The sequence below is a fragment of the Panthera pardus genome, unplaced genomic scaffold (assembly GCF_024362965.1).
Source record: "Panthera pardus isolate Hobbes unplaced genomic scaffold, ASM2436296v1 HiC_scaffold_11, whole genome shotgun sequence".
Lineage (NCBI taxonomy): Eukaryota > Metazoa > Chordata > Mammalia > Carnivora > Felidae > Panthera > Panthera pardus.
Genome location: NW_026526666.1, coordinates 62,385,508 through 62,410,653, shown reverse-complemented (window position 1 = coordinate 62,410,653; position 25,146 = coordinate 62,385,508). Strand labels below are relative to the sequence as shown.

The 25,146-nt window shown below is 53.2% G+C and overlaps 1 protein-coding gene across 1 annotated transcript in view; it reads right to left on the bottom strand.

The window, feature by feature from the left end:
- Nucleotides 1-10,507: 10,507 nt before the first annotated feature.
- Nucleotides 10,508-25,146, bottom strand: part of USP24 (ubiquitin specific peptidase 24) — a 140,904-nt gene continuing 126,265 nt past the window's right edge. The window contains exons 61-68 of the mRNA XM_019449165.2: nt 24,481-24,594; nt 22,529-22,594; nt 19,856-19,922; nt 18,785-18,863; nt 16,681-16,756; nt 15,981-16,067; nt 15,524-15,634; nt 10,508-13,261 (exon numbers count right to left, since the gene is read on the bottom strand). Coding sequence (XP_019304710.2) covers nt 13,199-13,261; nt 15,524-15,634; nt 15,981-16,067; nt 16,681-16,756; nt 18,785-18,863; nt 19,856-19,922; nt 22,529-22,594; nt 24,481-24,594 — 663 coding nt within the window. The 3' untranslated portion in view covers nt 10,508-13,198. The remainder of the gene's footprint in view (nt 13,262-15,523; nt 15,635-15,980; nt 16,068-16,680; nt 16,757-18,784; nt 18,864-19,855; nt 19,923-22,528; nt 22,595-24,480; nt 24,595-25,146) is intronic.

Here is a 25,146-nt window from a genome sequence, read left to right as displayed (position 1 = left end):
TCAACGTCCAGCAACAGGAGACTGGCTGATCAGCTACGGCTATGCAACATAGAAACATGGCGGCATAAACATGGCGACTCTTCTGGCCGACTTCCCCTGCTCTCACAGGGCCACACTCCTCTCCTGGCCAGCCTACCCGAAAGCTGTCCTGCCACATTTACTTGGGGATCCTTTTGGTGTCTTTCCGCTTTCCTCATTAGACCCTCAGCTCCCCGAAGGCAAGGACGACGCCTATTAGGTTCACCACTGCGTCCTCAGTGCCTAACTCAGTCCTTGCGACACAACAGGCCCTCAATAAATGCCTGTTACATCAATGACTGAGTCTTTCTTTCTTTTTTTACTGCGGTAAAAGGCACATAACATAAAACTTGCTATCTTCACGCTTTCTGAGTGAACAGTCACTGATGTTAAGGTGTCCACACCGTCGTGCAACCATCCCCAACACCCATTTTTGAGAGAGAGAGAGAGAGAGAGAGAGAGAGACAGAGGATCCGAAGTGGGCTCTGTGCTGACAGCAGAGAGCCTGATGCGGGGCTCGAACCCACGAACCGTGAGATCATGCATGACCTGAGCCGAAGTCGGAGGCTCAACCGACTGAGCCACCCAGGCGCCCCACCCATCTCTGCTTTTATCACCCCCACTGAAACCCTGTACCCACGAGACACTAACTCCCCACGTCCCCTCCTCCAAGCCCCTGGCGACCCCCACTCTCTTTTCTTTTTTTCTTTTTTCCAATCTCCCATCTCCTCCCCATGCCCCCGAGTCTATGTTTATGGGTGTGGAAAGAAGTTCTTGGTATAAAATGAATAAAAAGAGAAATTGTAAAGCGGAACGCAGCAAACGCTGTTAATTCCCTCCTTCCTTGGTTTTGTATGGAGGAATCCCATGCCCATTCCCAGGCGATGAATTCTGATTGATCCGAAGCCAGTCATGACGATTCTATTCTCTACTGCCAGCCTGGCTAATGAGACCTGCAAAGAAATTCGTTGGCTTGGGCCCATAAGGGGGTGAACCAAAGTCAGCCACCACCGGTGTTCCAGCTCTGCGGGGTAGTTTAGCCTGATTTGTTCCAGCCACTGTGTCTGCAGTTTGAACTCATTCCCAACAGATGTAGAATATGATCCCATATAGGGGCGCCTGGGTGGCTCAGTTGGTGAAGCGGCCGACTTCGGCTCAGGTCATGATCTCGCGGTCCGTGAGTTCGAGCCCCGCGTCGGGCTCTGTGCTGACGGCTCAGAGCCTGGAGCCTGTTTCGGATTCTGTGTCTCCCTCTCTCTCTCTGCCCCTCTCCTGTTCATGCTCTGTCTCTCTCTGTCTCAAAAATAAATAAACGTTAAAAAAAAAAAAGAATATGATCCCATATATACCTGTGTGTAGCTGTGAATAGAAAAAACTCAAAAGAGATCATCTCTGGGTGATGGGACTCTCCTTTAGGAAATTTGTGTAGGGAGCATGTAAATAATGATCAAGAAATAGCATTTTTACACTCAGAAAATAAGCAGTGATGTTAGCTGTATTTAAAAAAAATAAAATATTGGGCTTCCAGGAAGTCGTTCACCCCCATCTGACCAGAGAATTTGAGGGAAGCCAATGGACCGCCTGGGGGCATGCTGGAGAACAGATTCCGGCACGGAGTGAGGGCCCTGAACTTGACCTACAAAGGTCCCATCTGAAACAGGGTGTTATTCCAACCTTTTGAGGGAGGCAGGGCAGATGCCATGGTCCCAGGGAAACATGCAAACCTGAGGTTTCATGAGAACTGGAGCGAGTAAGGTCCCCGGTGTGGCTATAAGGGGCTGGGACTCACCCCCTGTGGCCCTCCTGTCCTCCCCCGCTCCCAGCCAGCCCCTCCAGCACCCCCAAAGTCCCCACCTCTCCCTCTGGGCTTTGAAGCCAGACCCCGTGTCCCCGTGTTCCCGGCCTAGGCACGTCTCTCGGCTCCCACAGGACACGTCCCTCCTCACCCTTCTCCGCTGGCCGGTCTGCCAGCCAAGCAGGTTCTCAGCGGGGCCGGGCAGGTGACTGGGTGACTAGTAGGAAGGCCGAGCTGGGCCTCAGGGCCCAGGAAGACGGGGCAGCTGTGGGGTCTGCAAGGTGGGGCTGACAGGCAGCACCTGTATTGGCTGCAAACACAGGTTTAGACCGAGTGGCATTGCTATCTTTTCCCCAGACAAACCTGGATTATCTCTGTGAAAGTGACCCTGGGTAAAAGCAGGGAAAAGAAGAGGAAAAAGCCAGCAGAGACCGGTGTTGATTCTGTACTTGGCAAATGTCCCCAGGGTCACCGCTGTGCTGCACGGGGACACGGGCTGTCCTGACGAGAGCCAGCATTCTTCCGTGTGCCCCGTGGTGCTGTTTGCTGATTCGTGAACACGTTAGCTAATTTGATCTTCGCCCCAAGGGTGGCAGGTAGTGGCATCCGAGATGAATCAAAGAAAACAGCCCTGAAGGAGAAGCAGGGGGCAGAAATTTACCAGGGGCAGGGATCACTTAGGGACAGCAGGGTTTTTTTCTTTCTGGGATGGTGATGATGGTGGCGGGGGCAGACTGGACCATCAGATGGTTTAGGCCTGTGTTCACTCCTCCGAGGAATCTGGATTATCAGCTATGACCCTCTCCATCTTTTTCCTTTGGAAAAAGTAAATCGGTCTGGGACAGTTTGATGTCCCCAGTGACTCCAGTTTTCTTCTCTCGCTTCCTTTCCTGCCTCTTCCTTCTCTCTGCTTCCTTCGTCTTCTGCAGTGTGATGTTCAAACCGTCTGCCTGAGCCTCGGTTTTTCCGATCAAAGTAACAGGATGCCAGTCAATGCCACCCCACGTCTTCCCCGGGGAACACCTTTATCTTCCCTGGCTGAGGTGGGGTGTCCAGACCCTACCCCTTATTCCCTGCGGGATCTTCCCCAGCCTCAATTTCCGCACCCCTGCGATGCAAGGCCTGAGGGCGAGGGGTAAGGTGGTTAACTGCCCTGTGGATTTCAGGGCTTCTGGCCATGCGGGCTCAGATGGCTGCCTTCCCTGCATCATTAACACCCTGACCTGGAGGTGATGGAAATATTTTGGCCTGGGGGTGACGGGGTCAGTGGCTGGGAGCTGCTATGGCACATTCCTCCCGGTCCCCACCCCCACTTGCCTGGGGCTTTGGGTCTGCTGGCCGATTCTCTCCTTGCACCCCAGACCCCGGGGCAGTTGATGAAAATTGGGTGCAAGCACTTGGGGTCTTCTGGATGCCAACTGGTGATACAGGGGCTGTTTGTATGGAGGGATGCGACTGCCCTCCAACCGTTCCCCGCCTCCTCCACGCGTGTCCACTGTGATGGACCCCTCCCCTTGTGCCATGAGAACATAAAACATTGGCAGAACTGTCACCTCATCTGGACTCACATCTCCTTGGAGAGGTCAGAGTTACCGTCACCATTTTATGGATGAGCACACTGAGGCTCGGAGAGGGGCAGTGACTCGCTCTGGGTCGCACCGTGGGTTCAGTTGGCAGAGCTGGGACTAGCACCCTGTCCTGGAGCCCAGCCTGGGGTCCTGTCTCATTGGCCTCCCAGGCCTGTTTCTGAGAGTACTGCCTGGAGGAGGCGGCCCTGAGGCCGTCTAGAAAGATGTACGGGCACTCCAGAAGGGAAGAGTGGACCCGCCTGCGGCTGCGGGGTGGAGTGGGGCAGCCTGGGCCACTTCGAGCACTGCCACATGTCCAGGGAGCAAACCCACACTTTTTGGGCTGCCTCAGAATCTCCTGGGGGAGCTTGTGAAATGCAGATTCCCCGGCCCCGCCCTAGAGACTGCGGGTCGGTCAGGGGAGTCTGCACTTTCCACAGACCGGTTCCCTGTCCCCACTCCAGAGTTCGGACACACATGGTCCCTGGGGCACTCTTGAGGAGGGGCACAGCAGGACTGGGGGACTGAGCCCAGCTCAGTGTGCAGGGGTGAGGGTGGGGCGGGAGGTGTGGCGTGAGCAGTGGCAGGGGCCGGACCCTCTTGGACCACCCTATCTCTAAGTGCGGCTCTCCCACCCCTCCCCTTTCCATCTTTCTCCCGAGCTCTTCTACCACAGCGCATACTGACATCTTTGTGTATTATGTTCCGCAGGAGTGAGGGCTGTATGAGGGCAGGAGTTTATCTGTCTGGGGCACTGATGTAACCCCACAGTCTAGAACAGTGCCTGGAACACATGCGGTGACGGGGGGGGGGGGGGCAGGGCTTTGGGTCTGTTTTGTTTGTTTTTATTCTTACTGTGGAAGAGATCTGCGTGTGCTCAGAGGCTGACAAGAGAAGGGGACTGTAAGCCTTGGTGTGCACAAGGTGGAGACAGAGAGATGTCGGAGGATGGTTCCTGGAGGAGGCAGGGGGAAAGGATGGGGCCCCTCAACCGGCTGGACATCTCCTCCCTTTAAGCCTGCAGGGAGAGAACTGGTGTGGAGAAACAGTGTATGAATACATGTCACTGACCTCCATTTTCTCCATGAACTGGCATGGAGGGACACCCCTGGGGAGGGGGGGGTGGGGGGGGTGGAGGCTCGTAGGGCATGATGGGTCTGGTGTCGCTCCTGAGCAGGGGCTTTGGGAATAGGTTAAAGCATTACTGAGGCTGGCACTCGGGCCATGAATTTCTTTTGTTCAGAACCTCCCAGGACCCCCCCACCCGGGACGGGGACCTCAGGAGACATTAAAAACCAGCCTCCAGTCCCAATGTCTCCAGCCGGGCCCTGCACTGCTGCCTGTTGCTTCTTTATAGCCGGACCACAAGTCCTGAGTTGCCTCCTCCAGGAAGCCTGCCTGGATCCAGTGCCTGTCAACTGGATCCTATCAACAGCACCTAACCTATCTCTTCCTGTGTGACCGTCTCCTCCCGCCTCTCATCAATAAGGCCGGTGCTCCTAACTGCTTCCCTGTGGGCTCGCCAAAGGCAGGCCAGGGTTTGGTCTCAGGAGCTGAAGCAGGCCACCAGCAACGGTAGGGCTCTGCCTGGCCTGGGCGATGAGGCGCTGGCTTCTCACGCTGTGCCCTGGGTGCCCTCTGCTGGTCGAGCTGGGCACCGCCACCGCTCCTGAGGGGCCTTCTTCCCTGGGCCCATCCCTTCCCTTCCTCCTAGTTCCTTCCTTCCTCCCTTCCTGAAAACTGCCACTGTGCCTGCCCTCAAAATCCTGGTCCTTTGCCAGCAGCCCTCTCGCCCTCAAATGCCTCTTGGAACGTTCCTTCCCCTTCTTGCTCTGCCTGGGGTCCCCTTCCCCCCCACCCCGCGTCACTGCTGCCTCCTTCTCCTCTCCCACAGCCTGGGGCCCGAGGTGGGGAAGGGTCCTCCTTGCTCCTCACTGCCTCGTCCAGAGCGCTGTCCTGTTCTCCATAAATGCCAACATGGAAGCTCCTGTCGTCAGGTGGCATCCCTATGTACAGAAGGCCTAGCTCACGGTCACCTTCTCCTGCTGGGTGGCTCCAGGGCGCACACAGATAGCCCTCTCGGGGCTCTGGAATCCCATTTCCTCCCCTGAAAGACCTTGCCACCACCCTCCCTCAGCCCCGCTCCCTCTGTCGTGCTAGGTCAAGAACCTTGTCGCTCCCTGTGGCTGTGTCTCCTCCAGAGCTTAGGTGTCGGACACCCCCCTTTCCCGGTCACCACTTTCTCTTTTTCTTGCTCACTCCCAGCTCCCGCTTTCCCCCACACCCACCGCACCTACCACCCTCTGATGCCTCCAACCAACTCTTCACGCCTGGCTCCCTCTTGCCTCCTCACCTGTCTCCCTGCTACCCAGCCGGAACTTCCCGGGCCAGCCTTCCATCCACCCCCAGCGCACCCCCTCCGCGCCCTTGCCCCGCTAGGTACCGTACTCGGTGGGCGAAAACCCAGCTCTGCTTCCGCCCAGCTGTCCGCCAGCTCTGCCCCCCGCACCCCCGCGGCCGAACACCGCAAGGACACGTGCACGCTTTGTGGCCTCCCTGAATGATCAGCCTCGGACCTCCAGGGGGCCCTTCAGGTTGCCCCCGAAACCCACGCATTCTAGCCCTTCACCCGTCCCCTCTTATTTCATTCTCTGTTTCATTTCACAGAAGCACGGAGGAGATTGAATGGCCCTGCCCCGGAGCCCACGCCCCTAAGCCCTGCGAGATGTGCCTTGCCCTGGGAGGACGACCTCGGACCTTCTTTCCCCTCAAACCTCCAAACCTTCTCCCCCATCCTGCCTTCCAGCTGGCTCCCTGCTTCCTATTTCAGTGAGAAAATAGAGGTGACAGAGAACCTCCAGCTAAGGCTCTGCACTGACCCAGGTGCTATGGGCACCTGTGCCCCCCCCCCCCCCCGGCCCACTGTGAACTGCGCACGCGTGTGTGTGTGTGTGTGTGTGTGTGTGTGTGCATGTGTAGCTGGGCCAGTTTGTGCTTTTGTCCCGATTAGGGAGCCTTGCAATCTGGGCACGTGGCTCCCCCTGCAGAGAATATGCTTAAGTGCTGCCTAACGAAATGCAGTACTCCTGAGTTCCTTGATTAATCCATTTAACAAGTCTGCTGGGACGCTACTCAGGGCCAGGAGCCCCACTGGATTCTGGGGACAGAGAGGACTCTGCTGTGACCAGGAGGAGGGGACATATGAGCTGAATGCGTGCTGAAGGCGGAGGAGTGGCCAGCAAGGCAAGCAAGGAGAGAGAGAGAGAGAGAGAGAGAGAGAGAGCGAGTGCTAGCGAGCAGGCGCGCACACAGCCTGGGGCCTGAGGCCTGCCCGCACAGGCCTTCAGACAGCAATCAACAGCTGTCTCCTCTCTTCCCTTTAAAAAACCACCGGGAGCTTCTTAATGAGAAGCCCTGGGGAGCCTGCTCTTAAAATGCACTTGGAAGAGGCTGATAAAAGCACAAGACTCTGAGTGTGAGGTCTGGATGATGCATTTCTGGAGGGCAGGGACTGTCTCAGGTCCATTGCTCAGCCTGTATTGAGCAAGGACTGCAGCGTTCCCAGCACTGTCCGGGCGCTGGGGATGCAGACCCAACTAGCCCTTCTTTCCTGGGGTGTCCATTTCCGTGGGAGAGAAGGGCGGTAAACAAAAACGTAATACAGAGCACTTAAAAGGTGCTATGGAGGAGAAGCAAGCAGGGGAGGGAATGTCGGGTGGGGGTGTGGTTTAGGAGAGGCCTCACTCAGAAGGTGGAGGACATTGTAGGGAACAGCATTCCAGCAGTGGGAACAGCCAGGGTGAAGACTCTCACACGGGGAGCCTGCCTGGGGGCAACAGGAGCAGACAGGAGGCCCGTGGGATGGGAACCCAGTGAGTCAGGGGGACCAGAGAGAGGACAGGACAAGGTCAGATGGGGCCTGAGGGCCACAGTAAGGACTTTGGATTTTGCCTGAATGAGCTGGGAGCCCCTCAGGGTTCTGAGCCCGGGGTGTGGGTGTGCTCAGGGAAATGGGGTGTCTGACCCGGGTTGGCACAGGTTCATTCTGGCCACGGGGAAGACTTCAGGGGACAGGGCAGGAGCAGGGGGACCAGCTGTAGACAAGCGGACACCCTCTGTGACTGTCCAGACCGAGGAGTGGGGCCTCTGTGCAGGGTTGGGGTGTGGAGCACACTGGAGCCTGAGGGAGGAGCCCGCAGACCGGATGGGCTGGATGTGCGGGGAGGGCTGCGGGGACCCCTGGGCGGATGGCGTTACTGCTGACTGGGAGAAGGAAGGCCGGAGGAGGCGTAGGGCTGGGGACGCGAGCTTGCTATTGGCGTGATGGACCTGTGCTCTGCAGGCCTGGTTCCTCATGTGCTGCTGCTGGACATGCGTTTGCTTTTGTCCCTGGGCCCTGGCTGGTCACCGTGGCCTGCAAGGTGGGCTGGATGCTGACTGGCTGTGGCGTCCTCCCCCACCCCGGGCCTCCCACAATCTGGGACCTATGAAGGGGACAACACCCGTGTGGTGAGGAGCCAAGGGTTGGTACAGGAGGCGGGGCCGGTGAGGAGGCCACTGGCCGAAGCTGGTCTTTGCGGGGCGGGGGTAGGCGTCCCAGGGGTCCCAGTGCCTCCCCGCCCAGGCCTGGAGCCGTGGTCCCAGGCCCTGGCTGAGCTTTGAGATGGTTCCTCCTTCTCCCTTCTTCCCCCCCTCCCCCCAGCCTGGGCCCCAAGGGGCAGGGGACACTTCTAGCTTCCTGGAGCTGTGGCGCTGGCACTCGGGGGGACGTGGGCTGCCTGCCCGGGAGAACGTGACCGCTCAGCCTCGATCGCCCTGTGCTAAGTGGAAGGCCGGGTGAGCAGGGTGCAGGTGCCGGCCCTTCCGCTATTTATGCGGGTCAAGTTGCGCTCAGCTTCCTGCCCGCCGCGCCCGGGCGCCAACACAGGTGGGCAGAACGACCCCGAGGGCTCCGTGAAGGAGGTGATCATCCTCCCACGGGTGGGCAGGGGGCACTTGAGGGCTGGAAGGGGCAGTGAGTGTGAAACAGGGAGATGGCTCCTCACCTGCCCACTTTGGAGAGGCCCGTGGGCTCCCTGATTAACCGATCAGTTTCCCACACCTATGGGGGTGCAGGCTGGATAGGCGCTGACAGGGCGGTGCTTCCCCAGGTCTGGCCCCTGTTTCCTAAGGTCCGACGTGCTTCTCCACCCACATTCTCCCAGGGTTTCAGAACAGCCCTGGGACAAAGGCAGGGTCTATTCTGCCCATGGGATAGATGAGGACATTTGAGGCCAGAACGAACCATGGGTTGGCGGCCGGGATACCTTGTTTCAGGTCCTCGCTCCTTCAGGAGAGGGATCTTCATCAGTTGGGTGGCCTGCGGGCTCCCCCAGTCCCGCCACTAGGGCTCACCCGGGGAGACGCTTCTGTTGGTGATATTCTTAGGTCTACGTGTCCGCCCCTGAGCCACCGGCAACGGTGCCAGAGACCCAGCCAGAGGCAGGAGACCGTCCCAGGTGTTTGATGGGCGCCCGGGGCCTGTTTCTCCCAGCAGCCCTCTTCCCGCGCAGGTGTGGCGGTGGCCATGCGCCCAGCATGGCCTGCGGGAGGCATCCCCCAGCGCGGACTTTGCAGTTTGCACAGGAGGTCGCGAGGCCCGCTCCCCATCTCACCCAGCCCTCGCTCATACCCTGTGTGGGACACACGGCCACCCACACTTCGGGGAAGAAGAAACTGGGAACCAGAGGGGGGTGGGCGGCCAGGAAGCGAGGTAGGGCCTGGACGTAAACCAGATCTGGCTGTAAAGCCAAGCCTTTTTTTACTGCACAGGTTGGGCACCCCATCTTTGTAGTAACCTTGTGAGGATCCCAAGGGGCACTCAGACCTGAGGCGGGACAGAGCGCTGGGTGAATGGCGCTGGCAAGTTCACTGTGACTGGGGGTCGGGGGAGAGGGGCTTCTGAGGGGTGGAGGGGAAAGGCAGCTCCCCTCAACTCCCCTACCCCCACCCCCACCCAAACAAGCAAGATTCCTCTATTTGGTCTGTTTGTAAACAGCTGTCTCTACTGTCTTTCTACAGCAAGCTTTTCTAGACCTCCGTTTCGCTTTTATAACTCGAAGAAATTTATTCTGGGTTTTATGGCCTTTTTATTATATGGTGACTTGTAAAATAAAAACAGCTTGGTCAGGACCATTGTCTGAGTTTGACCGTCCAGGATGATGCCCTGTTTATACGAGGCACTTGATGAGTTCCTGGAATGGCTGAGTTAGTCATGAGCACATATGCCTGTCGTAGGATAAAATCTGCCTTCCCTGAGTCCCCTAGGTGGCTGGGCGCCCCCTCTTTGGGAACTGGTGCCCCTGTGGCATTCCTGATTCCCAGCCTCTGTGAGGTTGGGGAGGGCAGCGGTCTTAAGCGAGGCCTACCTCTAAGCAGCCCATATCATAGATGATAGGGGAATCTGCCTGCAAAACAAAAATCCTCCCAGACCGCATTTTCTGACCATTGCGCATCACGGAAGGTGTTTACTGCCGGATGCGAACAGCCTGCGTGCCGGGGAGGAATGGTCTCTGCCCACAGGCACCTCGCCCTGCTATGCAGAGATGGACCTCCCCTCCCTCGCCCAAGGGGGCGCAGGGCCAGGGGTGGGTTCGGTAGATCTCCACGCTGTGGCCACTCCAGGACTGAGCGAAGGGAGAGCCTTGGGTCTTGCGTAGGCTGACACTGCGTGTGGGGAGTGGGTGTGCGCCCACGGAAGAGCCAAGTGTGGAGCAGCAAACATCCCAGGGGAGGGGGGCCATGTGCACACGCACAGGACATCAGGAGTGAGACGGAGACCTCTGGGGTCTAGCGAGAAGCCCACCTGGACCAGGGACGTGATTTATGCTGGGACCGCTTGGCAGGCCTAAAAGCTACAGGGAGACGTCCGTAGGCCATCAGCCTGAGTTTGGCACATGAACCCTAAAATGATCAGGCTATCCAGAGGAGAGAACCACACAAGGCTCAGAAGACCCGTCACCTCTCATCGTTAAAGGGGGGGCCTTATTCACGTCATCAGTGCAAAGTTCCAAAAGCAACCCCAGGCCACAGGCCCAGGGCACCCCTCCCCGCACCGTGCAGAAAAAGGCCGGCGAGACTCCAACTCTACATTTTTGAAAAATTTATTTTATACCCTTAGAAGCTAAGAACTCTGCCACTCATGATCCAAATTTAGGATTACGATTCTTCCCTAGTTTACCTACTTCCTTTTGAAATTTTATAAACAAGATTTTGTACACAAGAGGTAGCAGAGGAAAATTCCAGTCTGCTTGTTCCAAGCTCAGAAGGTAACTGCACACGCCTCAATGTTAGCAGGGAGGGTGGGGCAAGATAGGGTGAGTCCGAGGACACGATGCCCTAGGTCCTACAATTGCTTCTAGTGCCAGTGACCGTGTGAGCGCTCCAGGAGAAGTCATGGGCAAGATACCTGCTGGGCTGCTCGTTGGTTTTCCTTCCCAGACGCCTCTACGGGGCAGAGCGGGCACCCTGCGGAGGGCCTCACGAAGGGAGCTTCTTGAGAACACACAGCATTGAGTTAGTTGTGCAATTCCTATTCGATGTGCAGACCATTTTGAAAGATTTATAAAAACATCTTCATCCAAAAAATTGGCAGTAAAAATGACAACTCTTCCAAGGTAAGCCTGTCGTAATTGTCACTTTGTTGTACATTAAAAAAAAAGTCATCAGCAGGTTTGCAGACTGCAGCCGTTGGAAATCAAGTGGTTCCCGGCAAAGAGGAAGTGATGTCCACTGCAGCGATGACACAAACAAACTTAACCAGCGCGTATGACACACAACAGTGACGGGCGATCCTGATGAAGCCTTACGGTGAGGACAGCAGGTCCTGGGGGTGGCGGGGGGTGTTGTTTCCATAGGAAATAAGGGACTAGAAGTGGCAATTTCACTCCTGAATTTGGGCTCCTGAGAGTGCAGTTGCCAGCGATGATATCCCAACACAGATCATCACCGGCATTTCAAGGTCATGTCCTACGCAATCGTTGTGTGAGGATGGGGGCGGAGAGAAGGTTGAGGGTGGGGTAGGGAAAACAGTAGGACAGGGGAGTATCCGTGTTCTCAGAATTGATTTTAAAACCTCACATCTGAATTCCCAAGGACGGCAGAACCATAGACAATTTGCCAACTGCTTCTGACCAATTCTCCGAGGGCGCAGTTCTGTTCTTAAAGGCGGCCTCCCTCTGCACAGCGTCCTTGACAATGGCCGCCACTGGCCTGCGGCGGGCTGTAGACACGGGTACCGGCTGCGGCCGGCTGCACAGTCACCTCAGCGCTCAGGAGTGACGGGGCCGGGTGCCGAGGTGCACAGCAGTGAAGGGCTGTCCTGTCACGTGTCCACACAACTGGAAAGCCACCAAAAAGGCACTTTGGGGCTGGCCACGCCTCTTTGACTTGGCAAATCTAACCGACAGGGGCAACCTGGCACTTCCTAAGCTTCCCTAGTTCTGTGCGCGGTGAGTTGAAAACAAGGCAGAGCACATAACTAAAGGTAAAATGTGACTCAAAATACAAAATGCACAAAATATATGAAGTACGGTGGCATATCCCTTCTCCCCTCTGGGATCCAAATCTGAAAGGAGTGAATGGTGCTAGAATTGGGAAATACCGACGAAGTGGCCAGTTGTTCAATTACTTCCTGCTTATTTCTGGGAAAGTAAATCTTGTCCCAATCTTTTCACTGTTCGCTAGTCATGTTGCAGAGAAACAAGGTCTCAAATTCCTTCTCCCCGTTCAAATTACTACAACTCACAGAGCAGTGTTTCTCAACTCAAATATTTAACTTCACACACAACCAGCGCCAAAGGGTCTCGATAATTATGTTTTAAGCAAAAGCAAATGATTGCAGATCACATGATTTAAGACTACAGTTTATTCAATATGTCTCCAAGCATTAGAAAGGTGATTTTATGAAGTCAAACTCCGTAAGGTTATAATTTAAAGTGCTTTTTATTTTGCTGTTTTCAAAATTTGGGGAAAAATGCCACAACTTCCTTAGTGATTGATATCAAAGAATGAACCCTGTACTTCTGAAGAACACTTTTGTTTTTTTAATTGCTCTTTTCAACCTGAATCATATCAGAAAAATACCTTAAAGAGCATAATAAATTTCCCAATTTTTGATCCTGGTAACATTTCATCACGGTCCAACTTCATGCCTAGGGCTCTGATCCTGACCCGTCTGAGATTCTATACAAACAGGGAGACATATTAAATACAAAGGTCTGTGTAAACGGAGTTCTTCAACTACTATTTTACAGTGGAAAGGAATTTTATTACCTATCTTTACATCATTTTAAATTGGATATTCCTATTCAATGTTACTGCAAGATTAAAAATTTGCCCCCGCCTATCTAAAGGCAGCTTGCCTTTTTTTTTTTTTTTTTTAAATATAAAATCCAAAGGAACTTCCGTTGTAGCATCAAAGAGAAAGCAACGGCTTTACCCTCATTCACTCTTGTATGTTTGTGAAACGAAAAAGTCTGCCAGCGGCTTTATTTCCTAGAATTTCCACAGAACTGTGAATCCACATTTGGACTGTGCCCCGGGACAGGTGATCCGGAGGAAGGCCTCCTCCCACTGCCAAACAGCTCCTGAACCTTCTCCAGGGGCCAAGAGTGCCTTCTTGAAAAACACACGCTCCTCTGGGATCACGGCAGGCTCTCCTAGTCCGAGCTTCGGGCTCTTCTAAAGGGCTCAAGGGTGAGAACTGGATTTTGAGAGGGTGCTGAACACCCAGTACTGGAGCTGTGACTCCTCACCGCACGCTGGGCATGCTGTTCCTCTAGGGGTCGACATCATCCAGGTCGCTTCTCAACTCGCCAATCATCATGGGTGACTCTGAACCCTTTGAAAAAGAGAAGGAGGTTAAGTTCATGCACGGTCAAGTTAGAGAAAAGCTTCTCAACACCGAGGGACTTATTTGTGTTCGGTAATGTCCGCATTCAACAGCTCCACGTTTGATCAAAGGGAAATAAAAACCTAACTGTAACACCCTGCGTTTGACAGTTCCTGATTGTGCAAAACTCTCATTTCTATGCTCTCGTGTGGTCACTGAGCCCTCGGGTCACCATGTTCCTGTACAACAATGCAGGCCGCGCTCGGGAAAGCCGCGCGAACCGCTGCGTCCCCAGCAGTGTGTCGCACTGCCTGCCGAAGACCAGGAAGCTTCTGGCTCACCCCTGAATTCTGTTTCTGTCACCAGCCGTGCGGCCTTCAGCCGATATGCGAACAAAGTTCTGAATGTCTGTCGTGTGTTGGGGCTGACGTGGGTGGGGGTTGGGTGGGGAACGGGCAGGCAGTCTCTGCAAAGTGACACATAAGCCGAGTGGGAGTTAGGGGTGAGTGGGGGAAGCCCCACGCAAAAGGAAAGAGGGTATCTGATCAACTCCGAGAAGGCCATCAGCATCCAGAACTCAGAACATGAGGGGAGAGAGGTAGGCAGGGGCCAAACCTAGCAGGCCTGTGCTGAGGATTCTGGCTTTTATCCTAACAGCAATGGAGACCCATTGAGGGAAGGAAGAGTGATGCAGGGGCATCCTCAGAGACCAAGGACACTCTGGTCCTTATGAGGATGCAAGAGACGCACGGGAGATGTTTAAGAGGGCAACCTGGCAGAATCGGTGAACGGACTGCAGCGTGCGAAGGAATGTCCAGAAAGACACCTGCTACATAGGGCGCTGTTTCTAATAAGGACACCAAGGAAGGCCAGCCCTCGCTGGGGTGGGCGGAGGCATCAGGCATGTTGACCGTGAGAGGTCTTTGAGGGAAGGAGCTGGACGGCCCCGGCTGGCACCCAGGAGAATCACAGCCATGGAGACGGAGAGAGAACAGGTGGAGGGGTTGGAGGAAAGCCAGGAGGGTGAGGCACCATGGAGGCCCCAGGGGAGACTGTGTCCAGAGGCGAGGAGCGGCCGGCAAGGTCCCATGCTGCTGTGTGCTCCACTACGACCAGGCCTGACAAGTGGAGGCCACCTGTCACCCCTGCCTAGTGGTGAGCCAGCCACTAGGCAGGGGGTCAGCCTGGAAGAGGTCCCAGGAGGAGCAAGAGAGAAGAACTGTAAGTTCTGACAATTCTTGGAGAAGTCTGACTGTGCAAACGGGGAAAGAGGGAAGAGGAAGAGAGGGGAGAGAGTCGTTTTTAAAGAACAGGAGAGAACAGGGTGTGTCAAAACACTGCTGGAAGGGACGTGCGGAGAGGGAGAGGTTCCAGGTGGGCGACGGTGCGGGTACACGCGTGTGGGGACACATGCTCCTGGGGCCTGTGAGCCTGGCAGCTGTGAGACCTCTCGTCCCACAGCTTTGATCTTCTCTGCAAACAGAGTAGGTGACGAGGGCAACTGCTGGGTCACACCACATCACCGTGCTGGGCATCCGTGTCCCTTCTGTGAAGTCAGGGTAACAGGGACCTCAAGAGGCTGTTGTGAGAATTTGAAAGGTTAGAAAACAATGGCACACACAACATCAACGGGATTCGTTTAATGAGCCCTCTGTGCCAAGCACTGTGGCGGGACTACGGAGGAGACCGCCCTGGCGCAAGGTGATACAGGCCGAGGGAAGACACGACGCTCGGCAGGACATTCACAGCTGCTTCATCGGTGAGCGCGCCAGCAATGTTTCATTCCTTTTTCTACCGGAGCGACCCGTATCGAAAGTGTTCTTTTTTTCTTTTTCTTTTTTTTTTAATAAGCTTAAAATTATTCTTTGACTCCCCTGACAAGTAGGTGTTTCGATGGCCCTTCCTTTCAAGGGTCCGTGTTTCTGGGGAGGCTGGTGAAAGCGACAGGAGGGGGGCGGTGGGGGGGACTTGTGGCAAGCCGGCAGAGTGCCGTGAGCCAGCTGGAACGAAGGCGTCTGCGGCCCGGCTGTACAAGGACCATCTTGGAGGTGGTCACCCGGGCCAGCGCGCACTGAGCCCCTAGCCCTGCAGTCCCCTCCCTGCTGCTGCTGTTCTGCCTTGTGAGCACAGTACCAGAGAGGCCCCCCCACCGACGGCATCGCTAGAGGGCGGAGCTGGGGTCTCCTTTGGTCTTGATTATGGAAATTCTTCCTGGAAAGCTTCAGAGCGGGTGCGGTGCCCCTTCCCCTGGGCCGTGGGCCACAGCTGTACCTGTTGTAAATGCCTCTCCCCGTTCTCGTTTGCGGGACTGCTCTCCGAGCCGTTACTGCTCCCGGACTGCTCTTTCTCATTCAGCAGAGCTGTGGCATATGCCAAGGTGTCCTGTGAGAGACGTGGACACGAGAGGAGGGAGTCAGGGTGTGTGGTGCCACCAGAAAGACTCCCCGTCACTTGACCCCCAGGGGCTGCCTTCGCGGCAACAGCCAGGGCGCCCCCCCACCCCAGCGGCCCCCACCGCTTTTCCTCTGCCACAGAATTTGCCAGCCACATGACAAGCTGTCTCTTCACAGAAACTCCCTTCTTCTGTCCTTTCTCATTCGCCACCCACACCTCTCGTCGCTCCGAGGCTGTGGCACACGTTAAACGCACTACGATGTTTAGTGTGAAACACACTACAAATCCTACCTGTGGGATTTCAAGCCACACAAAACCAAAAGAGAGGCCTCACCTGAGCTGAAATCGTTCGCTGGAAGGTTTTTCCAGTTGATGTTTCATTAGAGACGTTACTCTGTGGAGTCCAGTAATGTTCTGACATCTGAGACGGAAAGTCAAAGACGCCATCAGACAAGCCCACGGGAGTCCACAATTTCCACCATTAGATATCGGAATATAAAAAGCATTAACACAGCACACAGACCCACCCAGATCTAACACACCAGGAGATGCTTTCTTGGAGGGTTTCACGTCCCCTCGCAAGACCTCAGTGAGATCCTACATCTTACGTAATCACCTGCTCTCTTACCTATACAGTTAAGATGCTGTGTTAAGACGCAAACTTAATGTGTCATGATAGGTATCAGCTGTACTGAAAAAAGTTTGAAGTCTGACCAAATGTTGAGGCCAGTCTCCAAATGAAGAGGTTTTTCCTGGTAAGAAGTGCTCTTGGGGCGCCTGGGGGGGCTCAGTTGGTTGAGCGTCCGACTTCGGCTCAGGTCATGATCTCGCGGTCCGTGAGTTCGAGCCCCGCGTCGGGCTCTGTGCGGACAGCTAGGAGCCTGGAGCCTGTTTCGGATTCTGTGTCTCCCTCTCTCTCTCTGCCCTTCCCCTGCTCACACTCTCTGTCTCTCTCAAAAATAAACAAACAAACAAAAAAGATGTGCTCTTACTGATTCCTATGTGATAGCCAGAAAAGTTCAAAATGCAATTACCTTCTTCTGTAGCCATTGTACAGCCCAACTCCAGTGGTGGGAATTCTCCTTGAAGTACTCCTTAGCAGCAGGACACCTGGTGATTGGGGAATATTCTATCAGCCAAATGCTTTCCTTGCAAATATACTTGTTTCATCCCCTTTGATTTTGATACACAAATGCTACTTCTGCTAAAGTTCAGTTGTCTTTCTAGAGTTTTTTACTTGCTTTTGGTTCAGACACATTCATACGTTTAAACTTCAAAAGGCAAAAGAAGGTAAATGTGTAGCGAAAGGTCTCTGATCTAGGACCAGTTCATCCACTAAGTCCTATTACAATTCAAAGATGGAAACTCAAAAATAAACAAGAAAACCCCACGACACACCGTACAGTTAACTACAGAAATGATTCTCGAAAGAATCAAAGCCAGTCTTTACACTTTTGTGATGCGAGTGATAATTCCCGGAAAACCAATTTTAAAGTATGGTCTGGAGCCCCCTTCTCTCTGCAGGTTTATTTGTCCACTTAGAAAGCTGCCCCTCAGAGTCAAAGACAGCACTCACGGGGATCCTGTGTGTGTGCAATGCAGGTTCCAGGAGGGACAGAGAGGCACAGATGAAGACACTGCTATCTGGACTATGTACCCGCATCAGACATACCATGAGGCCCCAACACTACCTGGAAATGCCACTTAGGCAAGTACTTCTCATGTCATGCCGCCCATTATCAAGCCTGGTAACGAACCCACAACCGTGGCAGGGATGATCTCCATCATGTCCACAATGCTATGTCACTGGGAAAACGCACGTTCACCCATTATTTCACCAGAGCTCTCATTTAATTTGTGTAGGACACTCAAATGCAGCAAGAGTAAGGCCAAGAGATTTCTTATTCTTGTTCGGGTACAAATCCAAGGATGGCAATACCCATGCTGAAGAATCGGTAAAAATCTGGGGCAAGATAAATGGAGACCCAGTGGCGTGGCATAACGTGCTCTGTAGCCTCGGGTCACCATGCAGTCACGCTGGCTTTTTGTTTGCCCGTGTCCTACCCAGGGGAGCCGAAGCAGCAAACCACGACGGTTCCTTCTAACACCAACAACCTTGGCTTTCCGAGTGCCTGTCGACCGCCAAGTGGACAAAACGTGGTAGAGCCACACCGGGGAGTATTCTGGGCTTTGAAAACGGAAGGGGATTCTGGCACAGGCTACAACATGGATGAACCTTGAGCACATCATGCGAGGTGAACTCAGCCAGTCACGACAGGACAAACACTGCGGGATTCCACTTACATAAGGCACCTAGAGGAGTCAGGTTCGTAGAGAGAGAAAGGAGAAGGGGGGCTGCTGGGGGAAGAGGGAAAGGAGAATGGGGAGTGACTGTTTAGTCGGTATGGAGTTTCAGTTTGGGAAGCTGACAAAGTTCTGGAGACGGGTGGCAGCAATGGCTGAGCAGCAACGCGAACGCGCTTAACGCCGTGGACTTGTACACTTAGGGGTGGCTGAAATGGTAACTTTTGTGTTGTGTGTATTTTACCACAATTAAGCAAAGGAGAAGAGAACCGTTCCGTGAAGCCCATCGCCTGTGCTCGAGCCCTCGCTCTGACCGCAGGCACGCCGCTTAAACCGCCCACCACGCGGGACTAGCGGTATCCAGCCGCGCGGAGCGGCTGCGAGGATTAAATGAGAGTGGGGCAAGGCACTCAGCACAGGGCCTGGGCTCCTATGTGGAGGCAGCTACAACATTGTTCTGTCTCTGGAGAGACCGGATGGAAAGCGGGGATCCACCCGCCTGACAGAGGTGCTAGTGGTGTTACATGGCCTGAAGCCATCTCAAGCCCGAGTGCATGAACTCTGGTTAAGGTCCCCGAATCCGCCTTGATTCCTGCCTTGCCTGCACGAGCCCTGCCGGATGAGCCTTTGGTCTTGGATTCCGCAAGACCTGCTGCTCTTCGGACATTCCCTTCACCTCTCCTCGAGATCACGTGAGCCGGTTTCTGAACCACCCCAGCAAGCACGCCCTGACTCAGGCTCTCTAGGAACTCCAGCGAGGCAGATTTTTTTCCTGGCCAGACGGCTTGTAACTGAACACACCATCTCCTCCCTGCGTTTTGAGTTGATACTTACTTTTGAGCAAGAGTCACGAGGAATTTGACACACTGGTAGCAGCGACTGCTGTCCACGTGATTACTGTGGTGCATCAGAGCTGAGTGGAGAGAACAGGAAATTGTGACAAGAAAGCAGGTCACTGCAGGCGGGTCCCGATAACACTACTCTCTTGTTCTGAACACTTACAGTCTGATCAGCAGACAGGGGACAGACTATCAGCATGGGGGGCACGGATTCGACAGGACTCCCCATATGCTGATGGGCAGAAACACTGAATAGTATTCAAGAAACCTATGTGGCGGTGGAGGTGTGACTTTTAGGAGAGCCAAAAGGAACTAAAACTTCGACTGATTATTCAACAGACCTTCAGGCTTTTCTACCCACCATGCTACTGACAGAAGAGTGGTTACAACACTTTCAGTTTGAAAAATGGAAATATAGGGTATTAGTTCAGTTCAACACATACTTCCTGCTCTGCACTTTGGGGATGTAGAAGTAAATAGTACTTGGTCCCTGCCCTTGAGGAGCGCATGGTCTGGAAGTTACAGGGAGCCTGGGTGCTGCTCAGTGGCCTTGAATGTCACGGCTTTTTAGCTTGCATTTCTTTTCTGGAATAAGAGGTCTTAAATCTCTTACTACAGAGCAAAATCTAAAATGACTCAGATTAATTGGAAATACAGGTGGGTGGTGGATGTTGAAGAGGACTATTTTTAACCACACTTTCTAAGAAACAGCTCATTAAAGCCACTTTAGCCTTCCGACAAAAAATTTACAAGTAGATAAAAGAAATCTGGGTGCATTCATACCACAGGTAAAAACAAAACAACAATCCTATCTCATGAGAATGACAACGTCCTTTTCCCTCCCCAGTGGCTGCAGAGCAGAATGAAAGACTTCTGACATCAGAAAGCAGCCTTTCGCTGTTGAAAAAAGTCACAGCATCCCTGACTCTTACCTGCCCCAGGAACGGGACCCCAAGGTCCCCCGCGGGGAAGAGCCCCGGGGCAGACCTGTCAGGGAGGAGGCCGGCCATAACAGGCCATCTGCCCGTCTGCTACAGACGTTTCTCAGGAAGGCCAGGCTACTCACCTAATAATCCATTTTCTGTCTCAAACACAAATTTGACTCGCTCCACCTGTATGGGATCTTCAATGACCTGTGACAGGAAGGAGACAAAGGCTGGTGAATGAAAGAAGGGACTTGTGCGATGGCACGCACTGGTGCCTTTTAAAAATAATTCTGTTCAAGAGGTTTAGTTCCTCACTTAACAAAACCCAATGCAGACAACGTGTCACTGACATGTATCTCAACAGTATCTTAAATTTTATTTTATTTATTTATTTTAAGTACAACTTAGTCCCCAACATGGGGCTCAAACTCTTGAGACCTCAAGATCGAGTCACATGCTCTACTGAATGAGTCAGCCAGGCGCCCCTTAAATTTTAAACTAAAGATGAAAAACTTCAGGAAGAGTTGCAGATCCATTCGCTTCCTGTCTATGTGTTCTTACCAACTATATCCACAGCTGTCAATAGTAACCTAGCGGGCTCTAAGGACGTGTATTGCACGATCCCAAGGGTAAGAGGTTTAGGGTCTAAACTGTCTGCCAAAACCACGTGAAAGTTTTGCTACAATACAGTCTCTCCACGCTGCATGGAGGTTTATGCCAAGCCACAAAGGGCTGGATCTGTGTCCTGCTTATGGCCGTCCTTCTTGTGCCTGGCGTTGAACTATGCACAGGGCAGTAGGCCAAGTGGTTTGCTGCTGAACAGACCAACAATACACTGTCCTTCTCCTGAGGGGCAACAATCTTCTGTGTTTTGTAAAAGTGCTAGGACTAAAAAGGAGGTAAAGGACCAGAGAGATAGGCTTTTTATAAATGGTATCCATGGTGTCTGTCCTTATTCAGAAATGTTTACTGAATGCCCACCCTGTGCCAAGGCCTAAGCTAAGTCTCAGGAACCTACCGGAAACCCGGACTCTCCGTCTGCTTAGCGAGCCCTGGGCTGGGCTCTTGCCGGCCCACAACCAGTCATCAAGGTCTACTGATTGCCTCTCCCACCAAACACGTCGAGACCTGTTCCTTGCTGCCTCTACCCTGTCTCTCTGCCATTCGGACCTTGTTATTTCACACTCAGGTTACTGCCACACATGCCTGTGTGGTTTTCCAATTCCAACCCAGCTTCCTTCTTCGGTCAGTCCTTCAAAACAAGTGCCAGGGGAACCTTTCTATGACCTAAGTCAGGTCCCATCACTCCCCTGTTAAAGCCTTCCCATGCCGCCCAACAGTGATGGCAGGGGTTGCAAAGTGAAATGTCTACACAGGCCAGGACAGCAGGAAATGAACCAAGTGGGCTAGGAATGACAATAAGGAGCAGTGAGGACAGAGGGGCACTGGACAGCATGTGCCTCATCTGAGCGGGGCAAGCTGCTAACTGCTCTGGGTGACTGGGGCATCCAGGAAATGGGGCCAGTGTGTCACATGACCTGGTTTCTCAAGAACCCGGCTACCAGTGTGCAACCACAGGCCTACAGGAAAAACGTGCACATGCGTTGGTACCCGGAGCCTTTCACGATTTGGTCTGGGCTTTGTTCCCCAAGCCCTACTCCATTCCCTCTCCTCCTGCTGACGCCACTTCCTTACGGGCCCTGCAAACGAGCTGGTGGAGAGCACGGGCTCTGGGGCCGGTCGCCTGGCTCAGATCCTGACTCTGTCCCTTCCATTCAAGGGTGGCCTTGGGCAAATCCCTCCACATTGCTAAGGTGCAGTTTCTATCAATAATGGACTTCACTGCTTACAGCTGAGTTCTCCCCTGCCTCTCCTCCGTATCCGGAATTGGAATGCATCCTACGGTGGATTACATTCCCGTTTCGTGGCTTGTAAGCAGGAATTTTAGTAGCACGTGGGCCATCAGCGGGGTCTTAGATGTGAATGAACTGTAGAGCAGCAATTTACGTGACGGTTATCCTGAGGTCTGAAGGAGACGGCATCTGTGCTCGGCACAGTCCCCCGGCCACCACTTCCTTGCTCTCTGCACTGTCACTGCCTATACTTGGCGGGCTCCCTCGCTCCACTGTGAGTTCCCACGAGGTAGTTTCCTTACCACTAGCCTCCCAGTCGGTAATGACAGAAACATGACTGCGGTAAAGAGGACCCACTAAGTGCAGGCCAAGTGAGTACAAGACGATACAAGGACACGAACTTTCTGTTTGCAAACACAAGCTGACTAGAACAAGCTGACTATTTTCTTTTTTTTAATTTTAGAAAGAGAGTGTGAGTGGAGGATGGAGGGAGAGGAGGGAGGCAGGGAGGGAGAGAGGGAGGGAGAGAGGAGCAGGGGGAGAGAGAGAGAGAGAATCTTGAAAAAAAAATTTTTTTTAACGTTTATTTATTTTTGAGAGAGACAGAGAGAGAGCTTGAGCAGGGGAGGGGCAGAGAGAGAGGGAGACAACAGGATCCAAAGCAGGCTGCAGGCTCCGAGCTGTCAGCCCAGAGCTCGAATTCACGGACCGTGAGATCACGACCTGAGCTGAAGTCGGATGCCCAACTGACTGAGCCACCCAGGCGCCCTGAGAGAGAGAGTATCTTAGGCAGATTCCACACTCAGCGCAGAGCCTGACATGGGGCTCGATCTCACAACCGCTGAGACCACGACCTGAGCTGAAATCAAGAGTTGGACGCGCAACCGATGGAGCCACCCCAGCGCCCTGACCGGTAACCCTAGTGAACAGCACAGGAGAATCAGAACGTTTTTCACTTACCAGTATCTCATGGAGGAGCTGGAACGTGTTCTTCAACTCATGGGGTGGAGCCGTTTCTAGTTGGTTCTGAAAAATTTTTTAGAAGCACAAAAATTCCAGTGAGTCTTCAGTGGAAAGCTCATCAGAGTGGCAAAAGCAACAGGGCTGGGCTCCCGTTCTAAATCCACCACTGTCGGCTCGACCCTGGGCCAGCTGTCCTCTCTGGGCTAAGCCTGGGACTAAAGCAGTCTCTACGGACTGTAACACTGTGAGACTAGGATACCACACTACGCAATTAGGAAGGACAGAGGAAGAAAGGCAGAGAGGAAAAGAGAATTTTAAGCAAACAGGCCCAAATTTCTGTTTCTATTTCATTCACACATAACCTACTCTGTTTTCCAGAACATACGCTCTGGGGTAAGGATGCTATGAGTGATATATGTGAGAAAGGTCAGCTTACGGAATAGAAAACTCGCCAAGGCACACTAGGTGAAGGGATCACGGTTCGTAAAACTCACGCTCCGCTGGGCGCCTTATCGGCCTCACGCATGTGGACCGTGGGGAAGGACACTGCGTTACAACACTGCCCTTCAAGGTGCCAGGTCCGGTACTGAGGGGGCATTCCGCGTGTCACACTCTGTTAAGTCATACTTCCCTCCCACTTAACAGAGGAGGAAACTGCCTGAGGCCGTATAATTAGTAAAGGGTAAGAGGAACTCAATCACCTCTGACACAGGTCTTCACAGAAAAGGCTCAGGGCAAACACATTTTGGGAACAGTCTGAACACACAATCCACTGCTCACCTGCCACTTCTTAACCCTACAGGTGTCACTATTACAAGTCCTGGTGCAGGTAAGAAGGCAAGAAGGGGTGGCCGAGATTCTGTGAGCAGAAACTAATATATATGGTAACGATTCACAAAAAGAGGCCTGAAAGGACACAGCGAAGGGGACAGGACTGACCCCTGAGGTAGGACGGAGAGTGGACACGGTTGCTTGGTGGACTTTGGCCTTATCACACGTCTTAATTTTTCACAAAGAAAACACAGGCGTGCATTATCCGTATAATTAAAAACATTCAAGATTAAAAACTCAGAAAAATATGTGCTGGCTTCAAGGTTTTTCTAGTAATTCCCAGAAAGGCAGTACGCAATATGGCTGAGAGCACAGCCCTGGAGCCACACTGCCGACGTTCAGATTCCCACTTTGCCACTTGCTAGCTACGGGACACCGGGCAAGTTACTTACTCTGTGCCTCAGTTTCCTCAACTGTAACATGGTAACAGTTGTAGTGTTTACATCGTAGGACCACTTGAGGGTTCCATGTGTAAATGGCTGGAACGGCACGTGGTGCCCAGTTAAGTGCAACGTATGGAAGAGTCCAGTACTGATCAGAGCTTCCCAATGAGTTTCGTCACCTCTTCAGGAGGTAAGAAAAACCTACTTTTGATGTTTAAAATGTTGCCTGGTGAAAAGGACCTGGAATTGGAAGCCCATCTTACATAGTAACGGTGGCCACTGCATATGATTAACTATGAAGTACGTTCTAAGTACTTAACAACTGAGCCCAAGGCAAACGTGCATCGCCAGGGAGGGAATGGCTAAGTAAATGATGGTAGACGAGAGGATGAAAGGGCCTCGAAGGTAACTTCATAACGTGGGAAAATACTTATAACGTCAGGTGAAAAAAGGACACAAAGTCGTAAAGACGGTAAAATTCCAATTATGGTAAAATACACGCACAGAAAATAAAAGGGAAACCTAAGAGAAGGTTTGTGGTGATTATCGGTGAATGGAAAGACTCTGGGTTCTTTTCAGTCTTTAGTTTTTAAGAAGGGGCCTACAGTATGTTTCTGATTAGAAACAGCAACTAGGTCGCTGAAAGCAGCATCTTTCCTGGGAGCAAAGGTGCCCTTCCCTACAGTCTCGGCGGCAGGCCCCCAGCCCGCGCCGGCTCTCTCTCGGAGACCCTACCTTAATGAAGTGCAGCATGGTGAAGGAGAAGTGCTCGTTACAGAAGCAGCAGTACACGACCATCTCGATGAGCGCCAGGAGCGAGCCCGTCAACTCTCGCAAAGCAAACATCACCTAGCGGGAGGGTATGAAAGGAGGAAACTTTCTCAGGGCGGGGTTAATTGTCGATGTGTTGTTTCTGACTTCAACTGAAATAGATGTATTCAGGGTCAAGCTCTTCAACATCACCTCACAGCAGGCTTTCTTAACTGCCAGAGGCCTAAGTCGTTCTGGAAAAAAAATCTGTGCAAATGTGCACAACACCTTCTTTCCCCAGGGGAGTCGCGTTCATCGGATATTCAAAGATAAATGCCCCAAATGCACCACCACCGCCAGCACTAAATGAAGAGAGTCACTGACAGATCCCTAAAGTAAACAATGTTAAGCTAAAGAAACCAAAAGATACAGAGTACAGCACTGTTGACATGATTAAACCACCAGTATGATATACGGCTTACAGATTTATACATGTAAATCAAGTTTCGGAAGAGGGTCTGGCAGATTAAATTCTTAGCAGTAGGCAGCTCTGGGCGGAAGGGGAAGGACGCCAGCTGCAGGTCGGCCACACGGCGTGTGACACGATGAAGGGCTGGGAGCAGCCCACTCCCACACTCCTGAGATTTACCA